General features: G+C 39.7%; 1 protein-coding gene across 5 annotated transcripts in view; it reads left to right on the top strand.

Moving 5' to 3' along the window:
* The window catches only part of MIPOL1 (mirror-image polydactyly 1), a 448,613-nt gene that overhangs the window by 116,656 nt on the left and 318,753 nt on the right, over positions 1-13,204 (top strand). For all 5 annotated transcript variants that reach the window (XM_019518865.1, XM_019518864.1, XM_019518866.1 and 2 more), the window contains exons 2-4: positions 5,919-5,980; positions 8,641-8,778; positions 10,165-10,244. In XM_019518865.1, coding sequence (XP_019374410.1) covers positions 8,774-8,778; positions 10,165-10,244 — 85 coding nt within the window. In that variant the 5' untranslated portion in view covers positions 5,919-5,980; positions 8,641-8,773. The remainder of the gene's footprint in view (positions 1-5,918; positions 5,981-8,640; positions 8,779-10,164; positions 10,245-13,204) is intronic.

The following is a 13,204-nucleotide window of genomic DNA, read 5'->3' as shown; positions in this document are numbered from 1 at the left end:
TGGTGTCTGGTCCCTTTTGCCACCAGTGAATTTTCATGATCTTTCTCAAGCAACTTATGTGGAAATGTCTGAGTTTCCTAACGCTATAACCAGAAGTGGTCCAGCTCTCATAAAGGTGATGTAACTTATCTTACTTTTGTTGCAAATGTAATGCTCGTTTTCTCCCCCTTCCTCACCCAAAAGCACAACTGGCTTTGGACAATCTGTGGTTTATTTTATCATCTAAGAGTATCTTATTTGGGAGCGTATGATATGTGAAAAAATATGGTTTTTGAGGACTCAAAAACCATAGAGTCCTTGCCTTTTCCTTCCTCTATTCTCTCTTCTCTGCTTTGAGGGCAAGGCACTTTACCTTGAAATGGGCTGCCATTTGGTTGTGGCTGCAGTGCCATTGGAGTTAGCAACCAGCTTCTCCTAGCTTTTGATGCTAACATCTCTTTTTTTGAGGTACTAGCCAATTGCCCATCAGGAGTGGGGGTGGAGGGAGGAGGGGGACAGAGTGCTGCCACCCACCACTTCATGCTGCCACCCTCTCTGAGGAATAGGCAGGGTGGGGAAGCTTGCCCCACTGTCCCCTCCACCCCCCTTGGCCAGTACCCTCTGCCGCCGCTGACTCCAGGAAGCCGGGCCAGGGGGAAAGGGGAAGGGGCAAGCACCACTAGCTTTGTCCCCCCACTCCATCCCTGCCATCATGGTGGCACGCTGCCACACCGCTACTACCGTCTACTGTCTGGATAGCACTTGGAGCACTCTAATTGTTTGTTTCATTAAGCATTGTGATTGGTTGTCATTGCAGCCAATCAGAGTCCAAATAAAGTGTTACAGGCAGACAGACAGACAAAGACTTTTATTATATTAGAATGCCTTCAGTGTGTCCTTGTAGCATTTCCTCTAGCTGTCATGAGATCTCAACCTCAACTATACTGGGAGTAGAGCACTTGTTTTGGGAGTCAAGCATCCTCATGCAATGCCTGGTCCAGTGAAGTTGGTGCTTGAGGATCACTGACTCAGTGCCGGTAACAATGGCTTCAGCAAAGATACTGGTATTTGTGTGGCAATCCTCGCATTTGATTGGGAGAATTTTCCAGAGGCATCACTCTCCAGACTCTTGATAGGCATATGCTACCACCAAAGCAGCAACAAACACTGCACTGAGAATACATGGCAAGTGCTTTCGAAACATTTCATGTACATTGGGTTGAACCTTCTCCAGAGCTTGTGTGCGCCTCCCCTTTTAGGTATGCCATAAAGTCAGGAATCACCAGCCACTCTGGATGGATGGTGTAAGAGACAAAGTACATCCTGTATTTCCATTGGTAAAGTCCTTTGCAGAAGAGTTGAAGGCTCAGAATTCAAACCTAGATCTTGATGCAAACAGGGCTGCTTATACATGTACACAATTTATTTTTCTTTTAAAATAGAAAAAGGAAGAAATGGCATATAATTCAAATACTGTAAGAGAAAGGTTTTAAATGTGAATACTTGAAAATCATGAAAGCATGAAATTCCATGTTATGTATTTGCAGTAACTAACTTAGTTTATTTCTTATGAAGTAGGCTTCAGCCTATGAAAGCTTATGCCTCTCTGAGGTAGTCCATAAGGTGCCACCTTTGCCCAGTGTTCTGCTTAACTTCATCCTAAAATGGCTAACTACCACTGTCTTATTTGAGTGATAGAGAGTTTTTACGCCAATCACAGACTGATTTGGTTGTGTCTTGGGCGCTCATCAATTTTTGATTTGCCAGTGTGTTCAGTTTTCAGTGTGGAAATGTAAGTTTTTTATGGGAGTGTGCATCACCGCATCAAAACTTGGCATCCAAGTGAACATTAAGAAAGCTGTCTGTTTATTCCCTGGGGAAATGCCTTCAGAGCTAACTTTTTTATTTAACATGTCTTCCTAGATTAAGTCATTTAGTTTAGATTGGCCTGAGGCAAAACGTTTCAGGATATTTTAGAAGTTCCTGGTGTCTAATTAACCTCATGAAAATAGTACTAAATTTCAAACTGTGCTCCCCTATCAATAAACTCTAAGATCTTTGCTGCTTTTATAAAACTCATTCTCAATGTCCCTCATGTAACAATGGTAACTGTCATTAACTTTTATTGTACAAGACAAATGCTGGCTTTGCAAATGTAAGGAAGGCTGGTAGTTAGTATATTTAAGAATAAAAAGCTGTACACAATCTTACATGATCTTTCCATCCTAACAAACAACAAAATTGTGCCTGTAAGGTGCATTGACCCCCACTTATTTTTATGAATGTAAGGGTTGAAAAATGGGAATGTGCAGGCAAGCAAGGTAGTGAGACGGGGATACTACAGATCTTAGTATCATGTCCTTGTCTTTGTGCAGTCTTAGAAACTTCTTCAAGAATGCTTTTGTGGGAATGAGTTTGTGTAGCTCTGGAAGAGAGAGCAGGGAGGATGGTCACTTTTTATAGATTTCATAGACATTAGGGCTGGAAGGGACCTTGGAATATCATCAAGTCCAGCCCCCCGCCCAAAGGGCAGGAAGTCAGCTGGGGTCATAGGATCCCAGCAAGATAAGCATCCAATTTGCTCTTGAAGGTGTTCAATGTAGGTGCTTGAACCACCACTGATGGCAAGCTGTTCCAGACCTTGGGAGCTCGGACAGTAAAGAAATTCTTCCTTATGTCCAGCCTGAAACGGTCTTGTAGTAGTTTATGACCGTTCGACCTCGTCATCCCTTGGGGCACTCTGGTGAACAAACGTTCCTCCAGATATGACCTATTCCCCCTATAAGCCTGACTGACTTTTCAGTAACAGAATTCTTAGAGTGATAATAGAATTAGTATTAATTCAAACTTTTATTTAGTCTCTGGTGGTGGTTCTGGTGGCAATGGCTAGCAGGAAAGTCTTTGGTCCCCAGGCTCTTAAACTCGATGGTGAGGAACAATAGGAGGACTTGGAGACGCAAGTTGTCTGTAAATCATATTAGTAGCTGAAGATTTCAGAGAATATCTGGGGAGTCAGGAACAACTCCCAGCTAAACACTACACTTTCTGAACTTGCATCCAAGAAAGAATGCATTGAAATCTGTAGGAAGATGAACTCAGTTTCCTAACCCCTGACCAGGAGCTGCTTGCCTGGAAGTTGAGGAGAAGGTGAAAGTAACTACGTGGCTGATCCAAGATTTACTAAGGGGCCATGGGGGGAGTGCAGCAGAGACTGCCCCTCAGATCATGGGGAGGACAAGGGTGAGATGTGGCTGGAGCCCCTGGGTTGGCAGGAGACACTGGGATGCCGGGTGGGTAACTTTTTATCTACCTGCTGACACCATTCCCTTGTCTCTGACAGAGCTGGGGGTAGGGGAGGGGTGCAGAGACACTTCTGCCCTGCTCCAGCCATGGCTTAGGAGAGAGGTTGTGTGGGAAGGTGGGCTCTGTAGGGGACAGCAGCAATGGCAGGCAACTTCCTCCTTCCAGTCCCTATCCTCTGCCCTCCTTCTCTATTCCCATCCTCACACCACCCCTCCCTGCTATCTGGGTGCAGGAACTGGAAGGAGAAATCTGTGCGCCACCGCTGCTGCCCCTGGCCAAACCCAGCCTCCCACACAGCCACTTTGCCAGCCCCCTGGAGCAGTGCAGGGCAGGAACAGGTCAGGAATGGCTCTGGAGCTCCGTCCTTTACTTGCATCAACCAGGGATGTGGCAGTGGCACATAGGTTCCTCCTTTTAGTGCCTACTGCTGGCCATCAGGGGACACCTGTGGGTGAGGGTCAGGCAAACGGCATGTACTGGAAGGAGGAACCCATGCACCACTGCTGCTGTTCCCTGCCAAGCCTCATGCCCAGCACATTCATAGCCCAGCCCATGGCTGGAATGGGACAGGAGGTGCACTAAGTCTCCTTGCACAACCAGATCATCTAAGGACAGCAGTAGAAGGGGGTATGTCTCCTTTGCTCCCCACCACCCCGATCCCTGCCTGGGCATTAGTAGGAAATAAGAAATTTGTAACATGTGACTTAAATGTGGAATACATAAATTTAAGTAACCTTTGTGATTTGCTCTTCTTCTAGTGTTAACACATGATAGCCCTATTTCTAGTTCTGGTATTGGTGTGTATCTGCTTTTCAGTGCAACTTGCTTACTAATTTAACTTTTCTGGAGAATGTTGACTTCACACAGCAGCATGTTTCATCCAATCTGTTGAACCTTCTCTGGTGCTTTCCAAGTGTGTTTCCATTTGGGATTTAATTGCAAAAGGAAGTTTGTGCAGAAACACTAAGGCATTACCTGTATACTGAGCAAAATGTGACACAAAGGAGCAATTTTTATCACTCTGATGAATGTGCACTACATTGGCAATACTGCCCACAAGATCTTGGCTCCAAAACCACTCTACTTTAGTGATAATAGTTATCCATTAAAAAAGAATGATTTAACATCTGAATACAGCAATATGTAATCAAAGTCCTTTAAGATGACTTAAGACTCACTAGAGTGATTTTTGCCTTATGAGCCAGCGTGGGAAGGCAGCTCCCTTAGGATATGTTTGTACTACAGTCACTGTTGTCGCTAGCTTGTGACTAGCCATGGCAGCAGGGAATTCGGTGCACATTGCAAAACTTACCTGACAAGTTGAGTAAATACTTGGGTGGTTAACCCATGCTGAACTCCATTCAGCCATGGCTGTATCTCTTAGCAGTAACTGAGCTAGATATTTTGGAGCTAGCTTGGGTATAGCTACTGTAGAGCACATTTCTGCTGCTGTGTTCATCTTGAGATGTTTATGTAATTGTGAATGACATGGGAAGTTTGAGACATTCCATGACAGCATGTTCTTTGGACTTTTGAAAAAAGTATAAGATTTCTTGGCATGAGTCTTACTGAAATGGTCAGTTTGCTTTAGGTTAAGTGACTATTGTCCATTATAAGAGCTAGATACCAGTATGTTGTAATGCAATAGGATGAGAGCAGACCTAATTGCATTCAGATACAACCAGAAACGTAAGTTTTTGTCAGATGAATGGAAGGAGTAGCTTTGTAGGCTGAAGCAGAGGAAGCAGATAAAGAGCAAACCTGATCATTTTGTGGGTCTGCAAATATATGGAGGTCACTGAACATAAAAGAATGTGAGCTGGAGTGAAGAGCCCGGATGCACATGCAGGGCACAACAAAATCCTTATTTTCTTTAAAAGAAAAACAATAATAAAAAGCAAGGGATAAACTTGTTCATACATTGCTACCAAGTTATTGTTGGTTATTTTTGAAAAGTCAGAAAAATGCATACTACATTTATTTACAATAATATCTACACTATTTTCCCTTTTTAACCATTCATTCTAATATGTTAGCTTTACTAATGAGGAAACTAAATGGTGATCAGCAACTCTAGTCATTCAGGTCCAGTTCTTGCAGAGGAATATACTTACGTTAACCTCTGTGCCCACCCACAACTCCAAAAGGCAGAAGACTGCGGATTACTTTGCAGGATTAGACCCTAAATGAATGAGACAAGTGATGATTCTAATTGCCGTTCCATAATGAAAGTGGTCCTTTTTTGTATTAGATATGCAGACCACAAGAGAGTTTGTACCCTATTTTCCAATTATGATCTGAAATAGGAGTGCATACCCCAATGCATAAGTATAGGTAGATCTTGAGGATTTGGGAGTATGCTGTGCATTGTAGGCACCCAAGTCTGGTGAGGTTGAAATACCATATAATTTCCCAAACAGGTTTGTGCCAAAACTTAGGTCACTTGTGAAATGAACACAAAAATACACAAGGCAAAAGCTAATGTTGTATGGTTTACTTTGGGTGTCTAATAGAAATATGTTTATATGTGTTTAAAAGATTGAAAGCTTTGCAGTAATACTGTAATAAATGTGTACCTGTGTTTGGTGTTTAAACTTAAATGGGTGAATATCCATCAATATTTCTTTCATTTGCAGGAATATTTTTGAAATTCTAATCCTCATATGTAGAGTCAAGATTATATTATCTATCATTTAAGGTGAGTATAAGGACAAGCATTAGTATTTTATGATCGATTCTTCCTCTGTTCTGGAAAGTGTTGAAGTTTTCATTACAGTTAAAATATGTTGCATGTTTACAGAAAGCCTGAAATCTTAATATGTGAACCTATCAGGTTTTAATTATTTGTATCATTAGAACATCTAATTTTGCTTAAGAATACGCAAATGTACCATTAAATCTGTTTTTTAAGATTTTTTTCCAGTTTAATGTCTGAATCCAAATTCATAAAGAGTTGGAAAAATGAGATGTCTGAGCTATAGGATTCACAGGGATTTCATATGAAGCCTATTTAATCAGGATAACACTGTTATTAATATTCATAAAGTCAGCTGGAACACAAATGACAGACTATGGGGCCTAAAAATTTTTACTTGTGAATTTATTAAAAGCAGCTTAAAAAATTAATGGAATTTAAGTAAAGTTGGTGAAAATGAAAATCTTATGTTAGCAGAAAAAATCTTTATTAGAACTTTCTTTAAGACCATCTTGCATTGATATCTTTGACAGATTTCATTGGCACTTAAAGAAGAAAGATGCATGAATGGTCATTTAAAAGGATTTAAACACATTGGCACATTAATTTTTACATGAATAATAAGTAGCTTCCAAAAGCAATTAACTTACAGTGTACAAGATTTGAATAGAAAAATAAGATGGTGACATAAAAGGGCAAAGAAAATGTGCTGTACATTTTAAACTTAGTAATATGACTTCTTAAAATTATTTGATTTATTTCAGTATTATAGTATATGTAATATCTATGTAGAGGTTTATCTACAACTTCTGTTTCTTTTGAAGGGCAGAATGATTAGGAGAATGGACATAATTTGTTGCTAAAAATCTTATTGATAAAGAACTCAAATTATTTAGGAGATTGCCATATACTCGTGAATATACCTTTTGTAAAGAATTTTTATAAAAAAATCATATACTTATGTTTGCAGATACTTGTTACTGATTTTCATATAATTAACCTGAAACCATTATGTTTTGCTCCTGTGGGGAGGTAGAGGGAACAAATAGTATGGAACCTTTTGACTTTGTGACAAATTATTACATTTTATATTCTGATACACAAGTCACCTCACATTTTAAGTTTAAAAAGGTTCATTTTTGCATGGTTTTGTGTATAATGTGTCATCAGTGTAGACAGTCTATAGCCTTCCTTGCATGATTTACAGAATGTAATTGTAGTAGGATGATGTTTTGATAGCAAAACAGTGCGAGTGTAATCAACCTCACAGATTGCTTCAGTGGATTCTGAATAAGGTTTTAAACGCCTTATATTTGAAGTATGTACTTCAACTCTGATCATCTTTTTTTGGTATTCATTTTGTTTTTCCTCTTTAAAAATTGTCTTGACCCAAGGATTTACTGTGTGTTTTTGAAATTTTATTTTGAATAACTGAAATGTGATGTTAGGCATTCCTTTTTATATAAAACATTTCAGTAATGATTCCCTATGACTTAAAACTTTCATTTAATCTGAAGGGAATTGATTATAGAACAGTTATTTTTGTATTTGTCAAGTGATTTCTTTCCAGAGAGCCTTTAATGACTACAACTAACATCTAAATGTGTTGTTGACATTTGAGTTGCTTTAATGCTGTCACAGTGCTCTAGCATTGCAATTAATTTTGTCACTCAGAAAATAACTTAATGGAAACAGATTTCCTGACCAGTTTACTAAGTATAAGCTCTAAGCTTATTAGGTTTTGTGTTTTTTTTATGAAGAAGCCATGGCACTTAGCTGAGAAATGCAATGTTTTAAAAGTACTATTTCATTTGTTGGTAACATAAGGAAGAAAGGAGGGTGGGAGGAGAGCGAGGAACTTGGCAATTTTAAAATGTTGTGTAAGTTTACTGTTATTAGTAAGTCTCTCTATATGGCTCAACTGCTATATTTAATTTTTCTGTGTATGTAAGATAAACCCAGCAATTGTCAATTGTGTTTTTATATATATATAATCTTCTAAAATAAGACTTTATTTTAACTCTGATTTAGTTATGTCATTCTCTGGGTTGTGAAGTGTATTATACAATGTATATGCACTATTGTCTCCAGGAGAGGGCAGTATTTTACTACATCAGGTACATAAAAGAACATGCCCTGCTTAGACTGTCAATGTTTCTTGTAATTACTCCCAGTATATTTGTTGCTTGCTTATGAATTAACTTGCATTTATGGAACTAAATCATTCCAATCATTTAATTACACCTGAGGAGCTGAACTATAATTGCTTGCTTCCAACTAGGATCTGATATGGCTTGAGCAGTATTAATTTGGTGTTTACTTTTCTGAGTGCTAAAAGCATTAAAATGATTGTGCAATGGGATTACATTTTACTAATTGCTGGCATTCATTAGCTGGGTAAATGGCGAGGAAGAATGACTGTATATTGTGGAGGGATAAAATTATGGTTTTAAATAGTATATTACTAGGCACATTAAGGCCCTAAGACATGTTTTAAAATACTCCAGAGGTTATTAAAGACCGTATTTTCTTCATGTCTTGCTATATGAATATCTTATTAAAAGACTGCAATTATTATGAACCTTTTTCATGCAATATGTAGGGAAATGGCTTCATTGACTGAAACATATTTCCTTGATATTAATAACCTTCTATATTTTCAGCTAATCCAAAAGTAAATGAGGAACTTAGAAACTAAGATTGCCAACTCCAAATCAACACAGTTACACAAAATTGAAAAAGAAGCAGCTTACAGCTTCATTTGAAGACTTTTGTAAGGAACTTCATGCTGTAGATATGAGGTAAAGCTATCACTTAAAAAAAAAATACCTAAGAAGCAAGCACATCAAATAAACAGTTGTGCTGCTTTCACCATATGCTTTTACACTTCAAACAATTAGGAGCTTGAAATGCATTTCATTCCTGAATGCTTACTGTGAATATTAGTCTGAATAAATCTTATCACTGTCCTAAAGAATATTTTTTATTATCTCAAAGTTAAAATTGAGAGTCCCTGTAGCATTTTATTTTCTTTAAAAACCTAACAAAACTCTTTCTTTTGCTGCTTAATTAGTTGAATATTGAAACACTTATATGTTGATATAATTGAGTAGACTTTTACGTCTTCACTTTTGAGAGAGAAATTTTTACAGTACATCAGATTTATCAGCTGAAATGGTAATTCTTCATGCATTTTCATTGCCTCAAACATTACCTTTTCAAACGGCATTTTTAAGATAAATAGTATATTTGTTCTGTTTTACATTTACTACTTGCACGTTCCTCTAACCTGTGTACTGTGGAGTGAAAAATTGGTATTTGTATACTGTGTTTAATAGATGGTAGAATAAATATTACAATAGATAAGACCTTTATTTCTTTGGATTTCCATAAACTGTTTGGTATCATGGAATTTTTTACCCTTCTCATTATATAAAACAAGAAAACTTTTTTGCTTGCTTGATTTTTATTTGTTAAGTATAATCTTATATTTTTCCTAAACTTTTTATTATATGCCTAATTTACAGGATATTTAGGGTTTTTAATATCTTAGGTGGTGTTAATATTGTGACCAAAAATGTAATTTTATATAACAGTATATACGTTATCGGCCAATACATAAGAAGCAGGCTTTTTTTTATTTTTGGAGATAGGAGTATTTTGCTTCAAAAGTTTGGTTTTCACCCACCCCTTCTAAACATAGATGTTGAAATTTGAAAATGGGCTGTTCTGTTTGTGCATTTGCCTATGAAATTCAGGTATACATACTCAAACTGATAAAGGTAATACTGGAAGCACTTACTAAAAAGTAAAGCTTGCTGCACTGACTAGTCTCAGTGCTTTTAAAGGGACTATTTATTGTAGTTTGTGCTTTGCTCAGTAACATGTATTTGCAAGATCAAGCTCTTCAACAAGAAGGCAAACTAATAAATTCTTCAGCAAAGGCATTGAATGCAACAGAAAACTGAACAAACCATTATATAAACTAAACGTGTGAAGAGAGAGAAATCTCTTACTGGGGAACATAATTTAGCATTAACTGTTAAAATACACAGAGTTTATTGTACTACTATAAATATTTTTTAAATCATTTGTCTTGTAAATTCTCTGTCAAATAAAGGCAAGGTATAGGTGTGTTCTAATATATTGTTTCAAGTTTATTTATCTAGAGTTTGGCTTTATTTTAGCTCTGAAATCTTGGAGCAAAACTCAGAGTTCGTGCCAGATCAAACAAGTTCAGAAGTACAAATGGAGGACTGGTCAAAAGGTAAGGACTTTTAAGGTATTAATACGTAACCTCAGGTGTTGTGCCAGTGCTAGGTACTGACTGGAATATATTTGTTTTTGCTGATATAATAGTGACTTTTTAAAATCATTTTGTGCCAGCTCTAGAGAACATTTTGCGGTGAAAGATGACCGGCTGCAAGCGTCTTTCTTCTAAAAGAGAACTTTTTAAAACTTACATGAAAATGGGGAGGGGAATGTAAATCTTCTACCCATTTAGTTTCTCTGGGTTTTATAACATTAAGGAATCTCACTTAAGTTCTCACCATTACTTTCTAAGGGCTTTGTTGCACGTTAATCTTAGGCAGCTCCTGGAGCTCTTAACCCCTGGATTGTCCATACGTTAACACCTGAAACTAGTTTTAAGCACTCTTTAGGTGGTTTAAAGCTGGAGCACTCCCAGCTTAGCTTTATCTCCGACCTGTGTTATCCAGCTCATGTTACATTAATGTGTAGCCTCTCTAGGCTACATATTAGTATAAAAACCCCACCCACCACCTCTCGCCACTGGCTCAGATTGGGCTCACTGCACCCTCTTGCCTTCCCCAGCATCCCAGATCCCTGCTCACTGTCCCCCGGCTTGCCCCTCCCTGCTTACATGTGCCTCCCCATGCTGTCTGTCCCAGGGGAGCAGGCAAGGAACTCATCCCTATATGTGTCCCTAAGATAAACAGCACAGGAAGCGACAAGTAAGTTGGGGTGGTGGGCAGTGAGTGGGGATCTGGGGTACTGAGGAGGGTGTGGGGAACTCTGAGGGGTAGGAAGGCAGCCTCAGGGGCAGGGGGAAGCAGGGAAGCCCTGGAGGCAAGGGGGAAGCCTGGAATGGTGGGGGGGGTACAGCAGTTCTTACCTCTCAGTCCTTCAGGCCCCTGCTGGCCTGAATGTGTTTTTGCTCCAAACTTGAGCTAGCAGTAAAGCTGATCAACTTTTGAGCAGCTCACAGTGTAATGCAGGGGCGGGCAATTATTTTGGGCAGAGGGCCACAGCCTGAGTTCCGGAAAGCCATCAAGGGCCACACGACAGGCAATCCAGGGCAGATTAATATTAATTTTCTAAATTTTTTAGGGGCCCCACGGACCAGATACAATGGCGTGGTGGGCTGCATCCAGCCCCCAGGCTGCATTTTGCCCACCCCTGGTGTAATGTGTAACAAGGCCCTAAGATTGCTCTTCACTCTTTCTGTCTCTCTCAAGTCCATTTTGAAGTAAGCGACTTTTTCCCATTACTGAAGCTGTCATTTGTGGTGTGAAATGAAACCTTGTCTGTTAAGATAACTAAGACATAATTTAATATTATTTCAGTTTAAGTAACAACATAGAGTTTGGTGCAACTCAAGGGACTTTTACTAGATCAAGGTACTTTTACTTTCTTGATCATGATAGAGAATGATCATCTTGCATTTAAATGAACCAAAGGGAATTCATGGGCATGTCTTAGTTGCAGCATACACAATTCTACAATAAATTAGCATTTTGTGAAGAAACGCACCTGGGGGTTGAAAATAGCAGTAGTGGTGACTGTTGTAACTAAATGTATCTGTAGTGTATATTTATTAGAATACTAGAAAAAGTATGTATGTGTATACATAAAATACATATACAAACGTACATATGGTTTTTTTAGTATTCTAATATATATGGATATATGTATACATGCACACCCACTCTGTGTGTGTGTGTGTGTGTGTGTGTGTGTGTGTGTGTGTGTGTGTGCGCGTGCATGCGCACAATATAAAATACGGGGTGTGGAGAAGGACTTGGGGGTTACACTGAGCTGCCAACAGCATGCTCTTTTTGCAAAAAAGAAAGAAAGCAAGCAAGCAACAGCATACTGGTTTAAGAGGAGCCTCTTGAAAATCTGGGGAAGTGATTCTTTTGCTCCATTTGGTACCAGTGACACCTCATCTAGAGTACTGTGTCCAGTATTAGACCTCACACTTCAAAGAGGGTGTAGACAGCTTGGAAAGAGTCCATCAGAGAAGCAAAAAATTATTAGAAGTGTGGGAAAATATGACTTGTGTGGAAGGGTAGAAAAGGCTAGGGTTATTTAGCATGAAAAAAAGAAGAATGAGGGGGAATTAGATAATAGCTGTCAAATACCTGAACTGAACAGTCATTGATAAAGGGTGTGGTAATTAGACTTTTCCCTGTGACCATAGTGGACAGAACTAGTAGAAATGGCCTCAAGCTGCAGCAGAGGCAGGTCCATAGGGGTGCAGTGGCACGGTCATAACCTCTTTTCAGAGCACACCAGGAGGCCAACAGCCAGGGACTTTAGATTCCTACATCAGGTAGGAATTCTTGCCTGTTCCTTTCCATGATCAGGAGAGGTGTATTATATCACATCCCCTCTCTTCCTCTTTTCTAGCTTCCCATTTTCCCCATCCCCCACCCACTGCTACCACTGTCCTCAGCTGTTCTGGGGCAGGAGAAGCTTTAGAGCCACTCCTATCCTACTGTAGCCAGGCTGCTTTGGGATCCAACCTCAGCCAGGGACAGCAGCTGTGACAGTGGTGGCAAGTGGATGCCTCCCTCACTGAGCCTGTCCCCAAGCTAATGAAGAATGCCTGGGGACTTAGAGGGATCAGGCAAGTAGGAGGAACCTGTTCACTGCCCCCAGATGTAACTAGTTTCCCATGCAGGCTGGGAAGAGCAGCTCTGGAGCTCTCCCTGCCTTTGGGTCAGCTGGGGACGGTGGCAGTGGTGTATAGGAGTGGAAGGAATAGTAGGGGAGAGGAAGTGATGTGCTGACCATAGGCAAAGGGAGAAAACATTATTTGGGGGTACTGAGTTAAACTTAAACTTAAAAGATACTTCTACTGTGCCGCTACACAGACACAGCCTAGCAGGTAAGTGTGTTATGGAAGAGGAGGGGAGTAGGGAAGGGGAGTGGGAGAGGGCAGATTGAGCGAGCTGAGCCATGCCGTGCCATGCCATGCCATGC

The sequence above is a fragment of the Gavialis gangeticus genome, unplaced genomic scaffold (genome assembly GCF_001723915.1).
Source record: "Gavialis gangeticus isolate Ggan-Ray unplaced genomic scaffold, GavGan_comp1, whole genome shotgun sequence".
Lineage (NCBI taxonomy): Eukaryota > Metazoa > Chordata > Crocodylia > Gavialidae > Gavialis > Gavialis gangeticus.
The sequence above is the reverse complement of the archived record's forward strand: the minus strand, read 5'-3'. Positions and strand labels throughout refer to the sequence as shown.